The sequence below is a fragment of the Schistocerca piceifrons genome, chromosome 1 (assembly GCF_021461385.2).
Source record: "Schistocerca piceifrons isolate TAMUIC-IGC-003096 chromosome 1, iqSchPice1.1, whole genome shotgun sequence".
Lineage (NCBI taxonomy): Eukaryota > Metazoa > Arthropoda > Insecta > Orthoptera > Acrididae > Schistocerca > Schistocerca piceifrons.
Window position 1 is genome coordinate 843,145,958 of NC_060138.1, and position 19,041 is coordinate 843,164,998.

Genomic DNA, 19,041 nt, shown 5'->3' on the forward strand with positions numbered 1-19,041 from the left:
CAATATTCTTGTCATAAATTTTTTGCAGAATCTTAGAACATACCCATATTCTAAGCTCAAATATACCGAGGTATTTCGAACAGAATGACATCCTCAATACCAACTAGCTTGGATTCTGAAAACATTGATCAAGTGAAATTCAACTCACACTTTTCTCACGATATTTTGAAATCCTTGGATCAAGATGGACAGTTAGATGTAGCATTTCTTGATTGCAAACTAGCATTTGACTCATTATCACAGCCACACTTATTATCAAAAAGTATGGTCGTATGGGGCATCAAACGAAATTTGTGACTAGGCTGAGGAACTTTTGTCAGGAGTGATAGAGCAAGTTATGTTGAATTATTGAACAGTGTGTCTCCTCTTGCCCCCACTTGCAGACCCTATGGTTCTGTGACTAATGTCATTGTGATCAAAACATATTACATGAACATTAGAATGCTATCATTACATTCAGCTAACATTAATTGACTTGACCATAGAGGTAGACACTAGTAACTGTTTCATTAGTGTTTTTCAACAGGGACCCAACTGTCATCACAGCATCCCATCTTGTTCTGGGTTGTTTATAGTATACTAACTTTCACAACGATAATGCAAATTCACTCACTCAGTAAACGTTCTTTAAATTACTACTGTTCACCACAGTTAATATTCCTTATTTTGTACAATGGTCTACTTGTTCTATATTCAATTCTTACTGTATACAGTTGTATTTAAATGTGGTTTCACTTGCTGTCCTACTTGATATGAATAGAATCACCGCATTTACTGCTTTCGTATTTGATGAAACGTTAACATATTGTAAATGTATCTGCACAACATTAGTAAGGTGCAAACTGTTCAGTTGGATATATCAAAGCAAATAAACTATTACGTATCGTACTGCGCAACGGAAACATTCTATGAATGAAGACGGCATACGAAATCAATTAAAGTACTACCAAATGAAACATAACACAAAGTGATTTCACGATTCTTTTTAAGTCATATGTGTTTTAAACTGTCGGCATATTAAAGAAAGTCGCCGGTAAGTTACGCCTATTTCAGGGTTAATTACTCTGTCGTATTAAAAACTTTCTCGAAAGTCCAGCATGTTGCGTTATAATGAAGTACTGCATGAATAGTCATGCATCCAATTTCTTTAATTTTGTCTTGTCTCTCAGGTTTTTCAGTGAAACACTCGTGACAGAGGTATTTTTCTCATTGATTAATCGCTCATTCTGTACTTTCAGTTCTACGAAATAAAGAACTTTCTATACGAAGTATGACTGGGAAATCTCTTCTGGTACTGTATTCCAGTCTGAAGGCTAATAAAATAAAATTGAGTAATTTCTGCAAGTTAATCAGGTACTAAACCAGATATATCAGTTATTAAGAATAAGCAATCCCACTGTAATTTATATGTATCAATTGTGCAATATACACATTTCATAGAACTAATGACATGATGTAACCAGTTTCCTGTTTCCGTAAAAAACTGATGATCACGCTGACAGTTCTTTTTCCCTGTCAAGGTGAGCCTCTCGGTCCGGATTAGGCAACGCAGGAGTATCTTTGAATGAATCCGCAAAGCGTTTCGTAGCCTTTTGTCATTCGTGATCTGAAGTGTTTGGGATTTACACACATATTGAGTTTTCTGGTGGCATAGATTGCTGTGGTATCGAATTAACGTCATGGCACCAAGTAAGTATACAAGGATTAAATAACGATATATTTATTGTATTTTTCACTCACCTTAGCAGTTTGTGGGTTCCGGCAAGTCGCTATCAGGTTTTTTAAAGAATTTCTTTGCACTAATTTATTGACGAGACCCAAACCTAAACCTCTATTGCAGCCAGTTATCAGAATAGATTTCATGACGAATGTAATGTGTGTGTTGTCTACGTTAGTAACAAAATATTTCTCTGTTTCGCGGACGAGAAACGTGACTAGTTCGTAACTGACGCAGAATGGCGGTTACGGGGATTAGCGCGCGGCTGCTGACTTTGCGTGCATCTCAGCTGAAATGTGTTACAGTAACGAAAAATAAAGTCAGTTTTCAGGGTCATGTATGGTATTCGTTGAGATCAATTACCAGCACTGCCAGTAAGTTTTTGATGCGTTGAATTCTGTGATTATATGACCTCTAAACGCAAGGCGTTACTATACTTTTTTACAGCGGCGGTAACACCTAGTAATTTCGAATATGATCTGGTGGTCATCGGAGGCGGATCAGGTGGCTTAGCATGTGCGAAGGAAGCTGTCCAGTACGGAACAAAAGTGGCTGTTTTGGACTACGTCACACCATCTCCCAGAGGATCAAAGTGGGGTCTCGGAGGGACCTGTGTAAATGTTGGATGTATACCAAAGAAATTGATGCATCAAGCGGCCTTACTTGGTGAAGCAGTATATGTAAGCAATAGCAGCATTTTTTAAATTTTTTTTATTTTTTAATTTGACAATATCAGTCTAGGGACATAACATTATCAGCTAGTTAAGCAAAGAGTAATTAAATTTAAAATATATTCTATTATGAAATATGTTCGTTTCAAATGAGGTGCTACCTGTTTGTTAAAACTATACCAGTTTTGCACATCAGACCACTTCCTTACTTTCTTTACACACTGTTGTATGATGATTGCATTCTTTAACGTAAAAATGTGAACAGATGATGGTACAGGCACGTTACATACATTTGTAACTAACTTACGGTATTTTGTCAGTAGCAGAAGTTGCCCCACTAAGTGTGCCTGTCTGATTAGTTTTAAAGGGAACAGAGTTGAAAGTTTTATTGGCAAAAGTGACATATTGCTGAACATGTGAGTGAGGAGCGAGCGATAGTGAAGCAATATTTGTTTACACATAGCTTCACATGTTTAATAATTTCTGAATTTCCTACTTATGAAATAATAAATTACTAAGTGAAACAATCTGAGGATCATATAGCTTCAGTTGCGAATCGCACGTGGTGATAGTACATCCAGAAATAACGGTTTTTGTCCTTATGATATGGCTTTCCTCAGATAAAATGTATCAAGAGACTTATATCTGAGTAAGTTATGTTGTGAAGTGGTAATTATCGCAGCAGGTATCACTTGTGTTTATGCCATTGCAGACAAGAAAGGTGTTTGGAGGAACAATGAGTGGGTCACATAAAAGTGCTGCATCCACATGCGTGTAATGCAACATTACTCTGCCTTTCTGCACATATGAAATAGTTGGAGTTATTATAGGTCATTTGAAGTAAGGTTTAAAAAAAGTGTTTTCAAGCTCTTCCAGATAGGTGATGAAGTTTCAGAATTATAGTAAATGACAATAGCAACAGAATGTTGTTATCCAAATATGCTGATATTGAAGTCAGGGGTTTATTGCTGAGCAGATAGATCAACTTCTAATCACATGTTCTTGGAGACAATGAAATAGTGACACAGCTACAATTATTGACAAATGTATGAACAACAATCTTATAGTAAATTAGACTCCATTGGTAAGAGGGGAGTGCTGTAGGTGTACGGCAAAAGAAAAGTCTTTAGAGCTAAAATTGACTTGCCATGGCTGCTTCGTGCATCCACAACAACAAATCATGTAACAAAATTTCAAACAACTCTGTGACAACCTCTGTTTTGCTGCAGCTATATAGAAGGCTCCTGTTTGCCATCACTTAAACTAAGATATTACCACCAGTATTTTGTGCTCCACAATTAATAGGTGGCAACAGCACTTAGTGTCAATGGCTCTTCTTTTGTTTTACTAGTATATTATACTGAAAAGCTTTTCTTTCTAAGTAACAGAACACTGTAATGTGTACTAAGAATGAAGGATTGTTTCCTCAGTGCAGATACTGCTACATTTTAATCACAGCAACCTCTTAAGAATGGCGTACCAGACTTGAACAATGTAAAGTCCAGGTTGGAATATCAACAGCTATGAAAAGATAGATTGCTATTCACTGTAAAGATGAAACATTGAGTTGCAAGACAGGCAGAACAAAAAGACTTACACATTGAGCTTTCAGCCAAAGCCTTCTTCAGAAAAGAAGGGAAAACGCACACATTCAAACAAGCAAGCCACCTAACAGACGCGACTGCACTCTCTAGCCAGACTGAAACTATTCAACTACTGCACTGATGAAACCAGCAATCTGGTAGGGGGGGGGGGGGGATGTGGGCGATGTCAGGCAGTACCTGTAAGGACAAGAAGCTGGCAGTACAAGAGTGCCAGGTGCTTTGGGTGACTGAAGGGGGGAGAGAGGAGTAGGAGGGGGGGAGTTATGAATTGGAAGAAGATAAATAAGGATGGAGGGGTTGGAAATTGTTGGGTAGAGGATGTGGGGGCAGTAGATAATTGTATGCTGAGACCGGGATAATTTCAGTAATGGAGAATGTGTTGTAGCGATAACTCCCATCTGCACAGTTCAGAAAATTTTTGGTGTAGGGGAGGATGCAGATGGCCTGGGTTGTGAAGCAGTCATTGAAATCAAGGATGTTATGTGCAGCTGACTGTTGTACCACAGGGAGGTCCACTATGTTCTTGTCCACAGTTTGGCAGTGGCCATTCATCCTAGAGGTCAGCTGTTTGGTGGTTGTACCAATTTAAAACCAACTGTCCACCAGGACGAATGGCCATTGCCAAACTGTGGCTGAGAGTAAAGTAGGCCACCCTGTGGCACAACATTCAGCTGAACATAATATGCTTGATTTCAACAGCTGCTTCAAAACCCATGCCATCTGAATCCTCCCGTGCACCACAGCTTTTCCGAACTGGGCAGATAGGAGTCATCCTTACAACACACTCTCTGCTCCAGAAATCATCCCAGTCTAAGCCTACAATAACTTACTGTTTCACATCCTCCAGTCAACACTTGCCAATGCACCTATCAGTCTTTTCCCTCCTCCGCTCATCTCCTTTTCAACTCCTTGTTACCCTCCTCAACCCCCTTCACGGTCTTAAACACACCTGATGGCTTTGTTCTGCTGCCTTCTAGTCCCTGAATACTATTATCAGACAGTGCTCTTCTCTCCTTCTACCTGTATCTTGCTAGCCCTGCCACTTCCCTGCCCCCACTCCAGAGCTTTTGTTCAATGCAACAGTTGCAGTCCAACCGAAGTGGTCATGTGTGTGAGGTGTGCCTGCTTTGTGTGTGTGTGTGTGTGTGTGTGTGTGTGTGTGTGTGTGTGTGTGTGTGTGTGTGTTTTCATTTTCCCCTGAAGGCTTTGACCAAAAGCTCGATGTGTAACGATTTTTCTGTTGTGTTTGTATGTAACTCAGTGTGTCACCGTTACGGTGAGTAACAGTCTATCCTCCTTGTTGATATTACCAGACTGGTCAAGGACAGTATAGTATACTATGTTAAATTTTTGGAACTATCTTTTTCAAATTTGTTAACAAATGTGAAATGGGATTTTTGGTCCTTCAGAAACCAGATGTCAGGTTTGACCAGTGACAGAAAGTTATGATATCATGTGATATGGAACAGGACACTGTCGGTGTTAATTTTGCTTCTGTATGTTGGGGATGTAAGTTCCGGCTGTAGTCTCTTTGAGACCTGGCAAAGCTAACACACGTAAATAGACGACACCTCTTATAGTACATATTTTATGTATATCAAATTTTAATGAGTAGTTTTTCCATATTTTTATAACATCATGGGTCAAAACAAATGGGTGGTATTGGCATGTTCAATATTCAATATCCTACGGAATGTTTTCACATTGATCCGTCTGATGCCCTACTGCAAAAGTTGTGATAGAAGTATTTTGCCACATTTAGGTGTGTAGGTGCTGAAATAACTGAGTCATAAATTAAAAATGTAGTATATATTTAAGTATTTTACTAATACCTCAATAAATAAAATATTTCAAAACTTTGTAAACCTTTGTAGAATTTGATGCAAATGCTTTCACTGTCTGTGGCAAAACACAAAATAATTATTTCATGTATGTTTTTGTAGGATGCAAAGTTTTATGGATGGGAAGTTCCTGAATTAAAAGATATAAAACATAACTGGGAAGTTCTTAGAAATGCTGTTCAAGACCACATAAAATCAGTCAACTGGGTAACACGAGTGCAGTTGAGAGAAAAGTGAGTTGACTTAATTGCTTTTTACATTATTGCTTTTACAAGGAGTGTAATGTCTATGCATACTGAACTAAAACTTATCCTTCTGCTTAAAATAATGCTGCTTCATTGAGGGTGTATGTTTGTTTTTGCATTCAGATTTAGTTGTTGGAAGGGTGTTATTCCATAGTTTGCATTAGTCTCATAATGGTAGCCTCCTCTGCAATTACAGGGAGAGAAGAGACTGTTTTGAAGGATCACGTGAGCGTTGGAAAGATCCAGACAGAAGAAAAGATCATTTATTGAGGTCTGTCAGTGGTGATTAACATTTTAATCATAACCTTTGACATTCACTAATCTGATGTGCATTTCCTTTAGAGGTGTGAACTAGATATTTCTTTAAATGATCAGATTTTTGGAAGTATATCATTTGACTTAATTAAGTTTGGTTTTACAGTCATGAGATCATCACCCTTTGTTCAGAACAGATTGTAATAGCTAGGAAAATATAGAATTTAATTTTGCTACAAAAACTGCAGATTGCAAAGGGTGGCATTTTTAAGAAATTTCAAAAGAAAACTATTTTTGTCCCCTGTTGCAGTGGTTGTGAAAACAGCATTTCACCAAATCTAATTTGTTTAGATTGTTACCTATTTGGATAATAAGCGATGTACGGTGTTAAGTGCGGGTGCACTGGCTGCATTTGGAGCACTTGTTGTTGTACAGCTTTAGATGCCAGACAGAGCTTGTAATCTATAATGTAGGAAAAGATAGATTGCTGCTTACTGTAAAGAAGACACATCAAATTGCAGACAGGCAAGATTAAAAGACACTCACTAATAGCATTCTGACCCAAGCTGCTGGAGTTGGTGGTTTTGTGCGTGTGTGCGTGTGTGTGTGTGTGTGTGTGTGTGTGTGTGTGTGTGTGTGTGTGAGAGAGAGAGAGAGAGAGAGAGAGAGAGAGAGAGAGAGAGAGAGATATTATAACTTGACAGATCAGAAGACAGCTTAGAGCTGAATTGTGTGTGGAAGAGGAGAAAAGGCTGCCTTGGAACCTTTTGTTAGTGTGTGTGTGTGAAGCGAAGGAGTGAAGTATTATTTTTCTATTGTTTGACCATAGTCCTTTGTCCATAATGTCATTGGAATGTCTTTACACAGCTCTCCCTTTGGAAAGGCTGTCAGTCTCCTGCAATGAGTCAAAACTAGTAATGCATACACATTGACACATTAGAGGCATGGATGCTTCTGTAACATCTTGGGCCATTTTTAGTCTGTTTTATTTCATTCCATGACTTTATTGTTAAATCGTATTACTTTCTTTTAATTCATTGATTATAAATAATTTTAATCTTCCTGTAATTAATTTTCATACCTACTTTCAAACTTGCTATGTTAAGTTCTTTTATTTGTTTTAGGGTATCTGCAATAAAAGCAAAATAAAGGTGGTTCATGTGCATTTCTTTAACCTATATTCTTTCTTTATTTTCCCAGTTGGATGATTTGGGAACTTCCTCTAAGACAACAGACACTAGTTTTTGTGATATGGAATCTCCTTGCCAGTTGTCAGTTCTCAATTTCTCACTATCCAGGTGGAGTCTAATGGAAGCCAGAACATCATTGTATTACCATTAGTTAAATCTATGCCGTTTTCCTTGAGATCTTTTAATACAGACTTCATTTAAATTGAAACATTTCAAAATCTGTGAATCCCAGACAATGTGATAATTCATTCATTGCATTGTTCTGCGTAATTCAGGTCTTCATGCAGTACAAAAGCATCACACATATCAGTGCAGAGTTTCAGCCTCGTACAGCCCAACTGCAATAATACCCTTAGGAAACAAGTGCAGTAGAATGAATACTCCAGCACGGTGCTGTCCCTGACAGGTACATTGGCACAACCCTATCACCTTTCCATTACGCAGGATGTACCATATTTAGCCTTTCACTGTTACAGACATGCTCTCTGTATTCCATGCTGAGGGCAACCTTTATTATGACCGTCCTGCTGAGACACGGTGTTCCGGCTAATATGAAATATTTATGATGAGATTTCTCTAAAACTGTTAGGTGAAACACAAAATTTCTTTGCGCATCTTATAGACTGGTATGTTCGCTCTATAAAGAACTGAATTTCTTTCCATTGTCGTACTTTCCATGCTGCATCAAGTTAAGTAAAACACTGCACAAAATTTTAGTTTCAAAGCTAAAAGTAATGCATTGGGCAGAGTTTGCATGTGATTGCTTTTTTTAGCTCATACCTTTTAATGAATGACATGTAGATAAGTGATTGAAATTTTATTTAAAATTGAGACCCCGAAAGATATCTCATTTCGTTTTAAAGTTATTGGGTTTTACATCTGACCTATTGTCATGTGACATGCCAATTCACATCCTTCCACATTGTGAATGGTGTGGTCTTAAGTTGTAATGATGGCACATAGAGACACAGAGAGGCACATACGTTGTGTGGTAAATACTCAGAAAAATTTTTATTCATTGAGATGTGGAAGTAACTCATCAGTGGCTGAGGCGCATACAGACATTCATAGTGCTGTAGGAAAACCCGAGTGGTGCACATGTACAGGTCCCCAGCACATGGGAAAGAGCATAGCGAGACATGTATATATGGCCACAGCAGCGAAAGAGTTGATTCTGTAAATGCACACAGTTGAAAGTATATGATACTAGGGGCAAAAAGTCTTGGTAAATGTGAGCTCTAAAACGCATACCATACAACATGTGAGCACTTATTCAATACAATGGGTTTCACAGTAGTAACCCAGTGGTCATAGCTCCAACTAAAACTGCAACTTGTCCATGACCACGACAGCATCAACTGACCTGGATCCACTCACAAGACACCCCTTATGCTAAACCATGTGATTTCTGTGGATGAGAGGCAATGAATCTGGAATTTTTGGACGAGAATCCTGGCAGTGCATAGTCTGACAGAAGGTAGATGATACAGAGGCTGCTGTGTTTCCTAAATAGGGCTGGTTTGGATATCTTTGGTTCTTAAAGATAATTTGATAATTCTGGCCCAGGTTGTAGCATGTGATAGACTGTGCTATACAGATGAATGTGTTCTCCCTTCTAGAATGTTCTCAACAGTCACATTACGTCAATATGAAAGGCGCTAAATCTCGGCCCTTGTTATATGAACTGTTACTGACCTCTGCTCTCTGTTCTGACCAAGTGCAGTGTCGCCCAAGTGTGTTGGCCATACTAACCTGTGTGAATAATATGTCCCAAATGCATGCAACACCCATTGAAAACCACTCTACTTAAAACATATATCCCCTAGATCTGTAGCAGGCATACTAAGCAGTTTCATATTGACATGCACTGTATGTCATGTTTTCATGTTGTGATATGGTAGGCTGGTATTTGCCATGTCACCATGATAAATTTGCTTTTATATGGATTTTAAAGATTTCTTAACTTAGAAATATGTAAATACAGACTGATTGTGGAAATAATAAAATTGTCATGTGTTATAGAACATGTAACAATTTATTTTCATCGTGTCAAATAGTTTTGTATCTGGTGGATGTGACAAGACATGATGTGAAACTTTGCTGAATGCCTTATCTGAAAACTATCTAGAACAGATGGTCTGATACTCAACTCATGATGGAAATGTATTATACCAGATTGCAAAAACTTGACATCTTTGAGGATGTCATTGTTGAAACTGGTAATAGTTACTGTGAGGAAATTGTAGGAATCCTTGTGAGATTCTATACAGAATTTTCTGCTAAATTAACTCTCTTGTTAATCAGAATACACTGAAAATCCCTTGAACAGTAGACAGAAGGAAGCACAGGTCAGTCGTATCTACAGTAAGGGCAGCAGAAGTGGTCTTCAACCCTACCATTTGATCTCATTGACATCCAAGAGTTGTAGAATTCTAAAACGTGTTATATAATCACATTGTGATGTATCTTGAGCAGAATGGTGTACACCTACATCTGTACTCCACAAGACATCTTAACCAATATGTAGCGGAGGGTACTTCTGGTACCATTCTATCCCTTCTTCCGCTCGTGAATGGTGCATGGTAAGAATGATTGACAGTAAACGTCTGTATTAGCTCTAAAATTGCTTGTATTTTCTCATTGTGGTCATTTCATAAGAGAAAGCAATGTAAAGGAATTGGACAGATAAAAAAATCTACTTACCAAGTGGCGGCAGAACACACACATTTGGCTCCTCCTTCAGGCAGAAGGGTTGAAGGGGAAGGAAGAGGGGTGAAGGAAAAGGACTGGAGAGGTCTAGCAAAAGGGGTCGTTAGATTTTGAGAAAGTCTCGCGGAACTGTGGGTCAGGGTAGACTTTCCAGACTTTTCTGAAATCTACCCCTTTTGCTAGATCTCTCCAGGCCTTTTCCTTCACCCCTCTTCCTTCCCCTTCAGCCCTTCTGCCAGAAGTAGCCATCACTGATTCCGAAAGCTTGCATAATTATCATCTTATGTGTGAGTTCTGCCACTGCTTGGTGAGTAGATTTTTTTTAATCTGTCCAATTATCTTATTTTGTCAAGAATTGGAGGAAGTAATATGTTCTCTGGCTGTCCCTGGAATGTAAACTTTAGGAATTCCGTTAGTAAATCTCTCCATAATGTGAAATGCTTGTCTTTTTGCCTCTGCCATTGGATTTTGTTGAGAATCTCCGTAACGCACTTGCGGTGACTGCACAATCCTGTGATGAAACGCACTGCTCTTTGTTAGAGCCCCTCCTATTTCTTCTATTAATCTAACATGATAAAAGTTTGACTGAAAAGCAATACTCTAGAATCGGTCGAACATGCCAATCGGCATGCATTCCAAAAACTTCGATCCTGTGAAACCCAAGGTGCACTTTTTCTCATGTGTCATCTTGAAAGGCATTGATCAAGGCAATCAGGTGGATGCACTCTCAGGACTTCCAGAAAGCTTTTGACTCAGTGCCATACTAACGATTATTAGTAAAAATGTGATGCTGTGGAGTGTCAAACAAAATTTGTGACTATAACAATTAAAACAATCAATAATTGATAAAATAATTTAGTGACAACATATTTTATTTATTTATTTTTTTTTTCAAAAGTTGTGACTAGTTTGAGGATTTTTCAGTGGGAAGGATGCATCATGTCATCCTGTAGGGAGAGTAGACAAATGTAACACTTCAGGTGACCCCAGGGATGTGTGTTGCGACGCTTGTTGTTCTTGTTTTATATAAATGACATGGTATTAATAGTAACAACAGACTTTTCACTGACAATGCAGTTATCTACCGTATTTACTCGAATCTAAGCCGCATTCGAATCTAAGCCTCACCAGAAAAATTAGACTCAAAATCAAGGGAAAAAAAATTTCCCGAATCTAAGCCGCACCTGAAATTTGACACTCGAAATTCAAGGGGAGAGACAAGTTTTAGGCCGCGTCTCCAAATCGAAACAAAGTTGGTCCATTGTAATATGAGACACAATTTAGGTCGAATGAATGCCGATACAGCTACAGTAGTTTGGTTAGAGTCGTAACCTTAGCTGTTACGCTTTAGCAGGTAGCCATTGCTATGCGTCAGGCGCTCCGTCCGTATTTATACGGGTACCCTTCCTTTTTCACGTGCTTCGTCTGGTTTGAATTGATTGCTTATTTTTCTTTGATCTGATAAGCGCCGTTTTCTTTGTTATAGGTGTTTACGTCACTCTAAGCTGAAAATGCCTTACTGTACTGTGTCATGCATTGTTTGTCGCATTCAGATAGTGCGTATTTACGGCCTGTCGCCGCTCGCTTTTGTGCGCACTAACGCCACTTACAATTAAAAAAAAAAAAGAGCGGAATCGTCTCATTAGCGAAACAATGGCAAGAGGTTGCCATTTGTTGTTACTTACACTGCTGCTTTCTTTGATAATGATCAACAAGAACCAAATAATCCATGCAATGTACATTCTCTCTGGATGAATAAACTACTACTACTACTACTACTACTACTACTACTGCGCATGATAGATGATGTTCTGAACGAGAGTTAGCGAAAATTTTTCTCCGTTTGAAAATCTTTGCAGGCGCCTCTTCTGCACAAAAATTAGTCATCTTAGATTTAAAAATCTAGTCAATTGCTGTGCTTCATTTCTGACTGTATCACTATTAGGCATAAGAATAATACGAATATAAGCATGACATGATATATATATTCTTCTGCGTTTGCTGTTGTCTCACTCTAGTTTCGTAGTTTATTAGGCAGATAGGATTTAAATGAGATAGCAGCAAAAACGAAACAATACGTGGCTAAATGTTTATATTCGTATTATTCTTATGGTGAAGAGAATACTGCATGTGATTCACAATTCATAGAAGTTCCTATTAGCAACCATCTCTTCTCACAGGTAGGAAAAAATTCAGAACGTAGAGTTGGCCATATTGACAAACATCCCAAACAGTCTTGTCAATCGGATTTTCGTGGTACATTGAAATGCTGCTACATTCGAAGATGAACAATACGGAATTTGTATTTACTTCGTTGGATAATGTATGAAAATGCAGTGGTCGAAACTCGGGGCGGAGAAAAAAAGCTCGTCTTCTACCTTTTTTTGTAATTTATTTACTGACGCAGAGGATTTGGTGCCAGTATTTATCTTTGTGCCTAAAAAGCATGCCTGTGTAGCGCTACACATATTCGACGGCAGAAGAAAGTTGTGGCGGCACGCACCAACGTTTTTCAGAACTTCCACTTTCTTTGCACTCGATTCTAAGCCGCAGGCGGTTTTTTGGATTACAAAAACCGGAAAAAAAGTGCGGCTTGGATTCGAGTAAATACGGTATATTAATAATAAAGTACTACCTGAAAAGAAGCTGCATATACATTCACTTAAATCTTAATAGGATTTCAAAATGATGCAATGATTGGCAACTTGATATAAGCTTTCAGCAGTGACAAATTATGCACTTCACAAATTAAAAAAAAAAAAGTATTCTTTGATTACTATACCAATGTTAACAGATAGAATCAGTCAACTCAAACAAATATCTGAGTGTAACAGTTTGTAGGGATATAGAATTGAATGATTACAGGCCTGTCATAAGTAGAGCAGATGGCAGTCTTCTGTTCATTGGCAGGATACTGGGAAAATGAAGCCATTCTACAGAGAAGACGTCTTACAAATCACTTGTGTGTCCCATCTTAGAATATTTATGTCTACGGGTTCCATACCATACAACACTAACATGTATATAAAGACCGGCATGAATGATGAAAGGCTTATTTGATTCATGGTAGTGTTGCAGAAGTGTTGAAAAAAACCTATTCGCAGAATTTCGAGAACCGGTGTTAAGTGTAGGCTGTAAAAATATTATTCAGTCCTGCTTGTGATTTGCTCTCGTGGGGACCACAAAGAGAAAATTAAATTAGAGCTTGGGCAGAGGCGTTTAAGCAGTCGCTGTTCATGTGTGTTTACCTGTAAATAATTATATGATATCTCTCTCTCTCTCTCTCTCTCTCTCTCTCTCTCTCTCTGTCTGAGAATTTTGATTTAATTTTTATAGGATAACTCCTAATAATTATTTCCATATATGGTTAGTTGGTGTAAATTGCGAGTAACATGATTTTTAATGTGTTGAGGAGCATATAAGCATCCATACATTTTTACCAAACTGTGTAGTGTATGCAGTGACAAACTCTGCGTGCTGTATATACAGTGTGCTTTAATCTATTTGGTAAATCAGATCACAGTATGTGCCCACAGGGAAGCTCTATCAACACAGTTGTGTTAGGGAGTTGAAGAACTGACAAGGATGTGTTCAACTACCACCAAGATATTTTTTACTGTTGCACAGTGTATTGCAGCGATCAAGCCAGTTGAACATAATTAACCTTTATATAAGAGAATCCTTCACACAATAGTGGAAAAAAGTCTTGTGTGAGCGCACATTTAGATTCTTGCTCAATCTCTTCTGATGACATGGATGATTTGTAGGTGTGTCTTGTTTGATGAAGGCATTTGTTCTACGAGCCACGTTCCCTTTGGATACTGGAACAGTGCTTTCATATTGACAGATATATTCATCTGCCAGATTGTACCGGAAGCTGCTACTTCGATTCCTTGTCAAACTTTCGCTACCATATATTTCATTACATTGTCTCAGATTCACCTCAAAACTGTCACTAATTGACTATAACAATAACACTTCTGATGTGTTAAATGGATTTTATAGGTATTATTCTCAACCAGTTTTTGTTAGAACTTATGCAGTGGAATAAGTAAGCCTGAATAGTAATTTGTAGGAATAAGGGAAACTTTATTTTAATATTCAAGAATACATAAAACTTGCATATAAAACTAAATTAGCCAGACAACACAGCAAGGATATATAGAACACAGTCAGAGGTCTGTGCAGTGCAATACATGTTATAGCGCGCGCACACACACACACACACACACACACACACACACACACACACACACACACACACACAAAATTTGCTGCCCATATATCCACAAAATTCACTTTCACAAGTCAAATCCAATTGTTTCATTGTCTTCTGAAATTTGTCTTCATTAAGGGTTTGGTAAGTAGATCACCTAACGTATCTTCTGTGCATAAATAGCCTACATCAATATTCCATTACTCTGTGATCATCTATAAAACGGTGTTTTGTATTGATGTGTTCGATCTTTGCAGTAGTAACCTCATTTGTGGCTAAATTTATCGTTACTTTGCCAGAGAAAATATTGGAGGGTTCTGTACTGATACTAGGCTCTAGCTCACTTATTAAGAGTCCTAATCCAGAATGCTTCTGGATTTGTGTGTGATAAAGCCATGTACTCTACTTTTACCATATTCAAGGCTACTGTTTTCTGTCTTTTTCAGGTCCAGCATATAGATTGTCCCATTAGTCTAAACCAACATCCAGAAGTGGGATATTTATTATCTCACTCACTTCCCCAGTCTCCACCCCAGTAACCCTTGAGTTTTATATTTCCCTTTTTGCAATATCTTAATTTGTAGATCTTGATTCCTTTCATGTATATCTCATTAACGGCTTTCCAGCATCTCTCTTGGGCTTTTGCAGAATCTGTTTTTTGTGGCAAAAGCGATATCAGGCCAGGAAGTTGTGACAGATACAAAAGACCCCTTTCTGCCTCTGAATGTGGTACATTTTCAGTGCCCTCTACATATGCTTAATTGGTTATTAACTTAGCTCTGGGTTCCATTGGTGTGTCTGAATAGGTTTTCTGTTACACAAGTGACCCCCCCCCCCTCCAAAAAAAAAAAAAAAATCATTGCTTTTCAGCTTTATTTAGAATAGCACTTATAGCCATTTTTGTGACCTTGTTTTTACTTCAACAGATACTGGTGTCTGCCTTAGATTGTTACATGCCCATCTTTTATCAAGGATTGCGCAGATACCTGCTCCAGCAATGACCAATTTGTTTAAATCCATAAATATCTCTCTCCAGTTACCGAACCTTCCCTGTTTGTAGACGAGATTTTGTAACTGCTTCCAATGGGATCTCACATATTTCCCATGTTAGTAAATCTTTTATCCCTAGGGCTAATAGGTACAACTGGCAAAAACCTCTGTAGTCTTACACACACACACACACACACACACACACACACACACACACACACACACACACACTTGACTATTAGTCATGCTTTGTATTTTGGTGCTGCACTCTTAGGATTTATTCTGTTCAACACCCATTGTGCCTTTGATGGTTTCTCCCTTTCTGGAATTTCCACAGGTTAGTAGTTTTATTTTGACAAAATGACTCCAGTTCATTTTCCATATCTTCTCTCCATTGTTAAGAATTTGGACCACTTGCAGCCTCTTTAAATGTTGTAGGTTCACCATTAAAATATTTGGCTATGTACATTTCATAACCAAGGTAATCTTAGTTTTAGGTGTGTGAGAAGAATGTCTTAAAATATTTTCTTTCTGTTCTTCATATTCTTGAACTTCATCTTCGTACTCATGATGATCTTCTACCTCTTCTGCAGTTTTTGTTTCTTTTTCCAGAGTTTCTATTTCTTAAACTTTGCGGAGTTAATAAATTGATTGTATGATCTTGATGACACTCTTTTAATTTTTTATAAATCTAAATGAGTATGACACCACTACTGGTCATTATTATTTGTAGAATAATCTACAAAACTACATTTCTTAGCCTTGAGTCCCATTTTCCCAGCAATTGCTTTAGGTTCTATACTATAGCCATCTAAAATCTTTTCAGTTGCTTAGGTTTGGCTTCTTTCTTGTCCACAATTTGTAGTGGATCCTATTTTCTACCACTTCCATAGGTGATTGATTAATGAAATACATGGCTGTTGACACTGCCTCTGCCTGAAAATGTATAAGTAACACAGAATCAGTTAACATACTTCTCACTTTTGAAACAATAGTCCTATTTGCTCTCTGTTACTCAATTCTGGGATGTACTGTATCTGATGGTGGTTTGGTGTCTAATTCCTGCTTTCTTCAAATGTTTCCTGAATTTTTGATTGATATACTCCACCCCACTATCAGATTTGACAATTTTGATCTTTTCCAGTCCTCTTTCTACCATATTGTGAAAGTTCATAAACATATTGCTCACTTGATCTCCAGAACTTAAAAAAATAAAAATTATTATATCTTGAGCAGTCACCTATAAATGAAAGAATGTAATAGCTTTCTTCTGTACTCCATCAATCCACAGACGTTTGTATGTATAATATCTGCAAGACCTCCATGGTTCTACTGTTACTAGACTTTATTTAAAGGGTAATCTGATCTATTTCCTGTGTATAAATACTTACAGGATTCCTTGCATTTACTGCAATCTTCCGTTCTTGTTACCATATCCTTTAATGATGATGTCCCTTTTGTGTTTAGGTGTCCAAGCCTTCTGCAAAATAAAAATAAAAAATTCTCAGAGTACATAGAATGGTTTACAGCTTTATCTACCTTTTTAGTAGCATCTAGTGCAAAAATTCCTTTTAATTTGTCACTGTAACTACATTTTCACCATATTGGTTGACTATTTGTGCCCCATTTATGTCGAAGGTAACTCTATTGCCTTTCTTGACTTTCACTTTTGGATAACAAGTCTGTTGTAACATCGTTTGTATACAGTAAACATTGGGCCATGATGCTTTAATTCTCCTTTTAAATTTATATTAGGATCTACTTGTCCTGCAAGTTGATTGTGTAACTTGGAATCATACACTGTTGATATAACCATATATGGTAGAGCACTTGCCTGCAAAAGATCCCGAGTTCGAGTCTCTGCCTGGCAAGCAGTTTTAATCTGCCAGGAAGTTTGACATCAGTGCACACACTGGTGTAGAGTGAAAATTTCATACGGGGTACCCATATGTGTTTTATTGGTAACATCATAAACAGCTGTTTTATCTCTAATAATATACATTGATGTTGCAGAATCTAACATCCATTCTGGTTCTCTGTACATACTTTTCCAAAAAGGATAATATAGTGTGTGTCACCTCAATTAGGAGTTCTCCACATTGGTCTGTTTGTGATGCCCTTTTTCTTTTGTGTGCAACCTTTCATTTCATTGGCTTCTGAAGTGGTCCATCCTCTTGCATTTGTAGCTCTTGATTGGGTTCTTGTTTTTATCTTTGAAGTGAACTGCTGAAGTTGTTTCCTTCTCTTGAATGTGGATATCTGGAACAATTTTTACACACTGCAGGATCTTTACATTTATCAGTCTCCTGTAAAAGGTATGCCTTAGCTTTGTAATTCCATAATCATGGGTAGTTCTGTAAATGATAGTGTATCTACCCAGTCATTGGCAATCTTGAACCCATTGTTCCTTAGTCAGTTTGACATGATATTACCTTGTTGACATAATTGTCCCTTGTACTTGCCCAGTTGAAAGGGGTTCACAGAGTTAATCAGTCATTTCTTCCAAGAACTCAGTCTTCAAATTTCTCCTTAACTTGTTCCAAACTTCTATTGTCACCAGTTTTTGCTGTGTGTTTATGGTTCACTGGATCAACCAATAATATCAATTTTGATCTTACCTTCCAGTCCTTAGCTGCATAGTTTTGCTCATTGGGTGTGTATGCGCCATTCGCTATTCACATGAATCGTCCCAAGTGTAAGTATGCTTCCCCAGCATAGTTCTCATGACCTAAAAGTCTCTCTGCCTGTGGTATTTGTGCTCCACTCATTTTTCAAAATTAGCTTTGTTGGTAGTAAGGATGGTATTACGTAAATGCCTGTGCAACAGGCTCACCCCAGTAGCTTTCATTTTATTCTATTACTCGGGACAATTTTGACAATTCTTTTCTTCTGTACTTTTGGACGTGATTCTCTTTTTAATTATTAATCTGGCAAATTATTGTGTATAAGCAAGTGTTTCAGCAAGTTAAAACATTAACTTCGATTCCTTCCTTCATAGCTCAAATGTTGAAAGCGCTGTGCAGACCAGTGATGTTCATTCCAGGTGACAATAGTTTTTCAGGTGTGGAATCCAATCAAAATATCCTCTTGTATGTGGCAACTGATCCTAAATACTGTGAGAGGTCATCCACATGAGTTGTTGTTGTTGTTGTTGGTGGTGGTGGTGGTGGTGGTGGTGGTGGTCTTCAGTCCTGAGACTGGTTTGATGCAGCTCTCCATGCTACTCTATCCTGTGCAAGCTGCTTCATCTCCCTGTACCTACTGAGCCTACATCCTTCTGAATCTGCTTAGTGTATTCATCTCTTGGTCTCCCTCTACAATTTTTACCCTCCACGCTGCCCTCCAATACTAAATTGGTGATCCCCTGATGTCTCAGAACATGTCCTACCAACCGATCCCTTCTTCTCGTCAAGTTGTGCCACAAGCGCCTCTTCTCCCCAATTCTATTCGATACTTCCTCATTAATTATGTGATCTACCCATCTAATCTTCAGCATTCTTCTGTAGCACCACATTTCGAAAGCTTCTATTCTCTTCTTGTCTAAACTATTTATCGCCCACATTTCACTTCCATACATGGCTACACTCCATACAAATACTTTCA

General features: G+C 38.0%; 2 protein-coding genes across 5 annotated transcripts in view; one reads left to right on the top strand and one right to left on the bottom strand.

The window, feature by feature from the left end:
- LOC124715284 (C-factor-like) overlaps nucleotides 1–2,111 on the bottom strand; it is a 98,788-nt gene extending 96,677 nt beyond the window's left edge. The window contains exon 1 of the mRNA XM_047243088.1: nucleotides 1,741–2,111. Within this exon, the coding sequence (XP_047099044.1) occupies nucleotides 1,741–1,863 (123 nt within the window). The 5' untranslated portion in view covers nucleotides 1,864–2,111. The remainder of the gene's footprint in view (nucleotides 1–1,740) is intronic.
- The window catches only part of LOC124715237 (thioredoxin reductase 2, mitochondrial), a 61,498-nt gene continuing 43,989 nt past the window's right edge, over nucleotides 1,533–19,041 (top strand). The window contains exons 1-4 of one of the 4 annotated variants that reach the window (XM_047243087.1): nucleotides 1,533–1,689; nucleotides 2,165–2,397; nucleotides 5,936–6,066; nucleotides 6,275–6,349. In XM_047243087.1, coding sequence (XP_047099043.1) covers nucleotides 1,680–1,689; nucleotides 2,165–2,397; nucleotides 5,936–6,066; nucleotides 6,275–6,349 — 449 coding nt within the window. In that variant the 5' untranslated portion in view covers nucleotides 1,533–1,679. Of the gene's footprint in view, nucleotides 1,690–1,784; nucleotides 2,092–2,164; nucleotides 2,398–5,935; nucleotides 6,067–6,274; nucleotides 6,350–19,041 lie in introns of those variants that run through there. The other 3 variants (XM_047243085.1, XM_047243084.1, XM_047243086.1) reach the window with 3 other exon arrangements.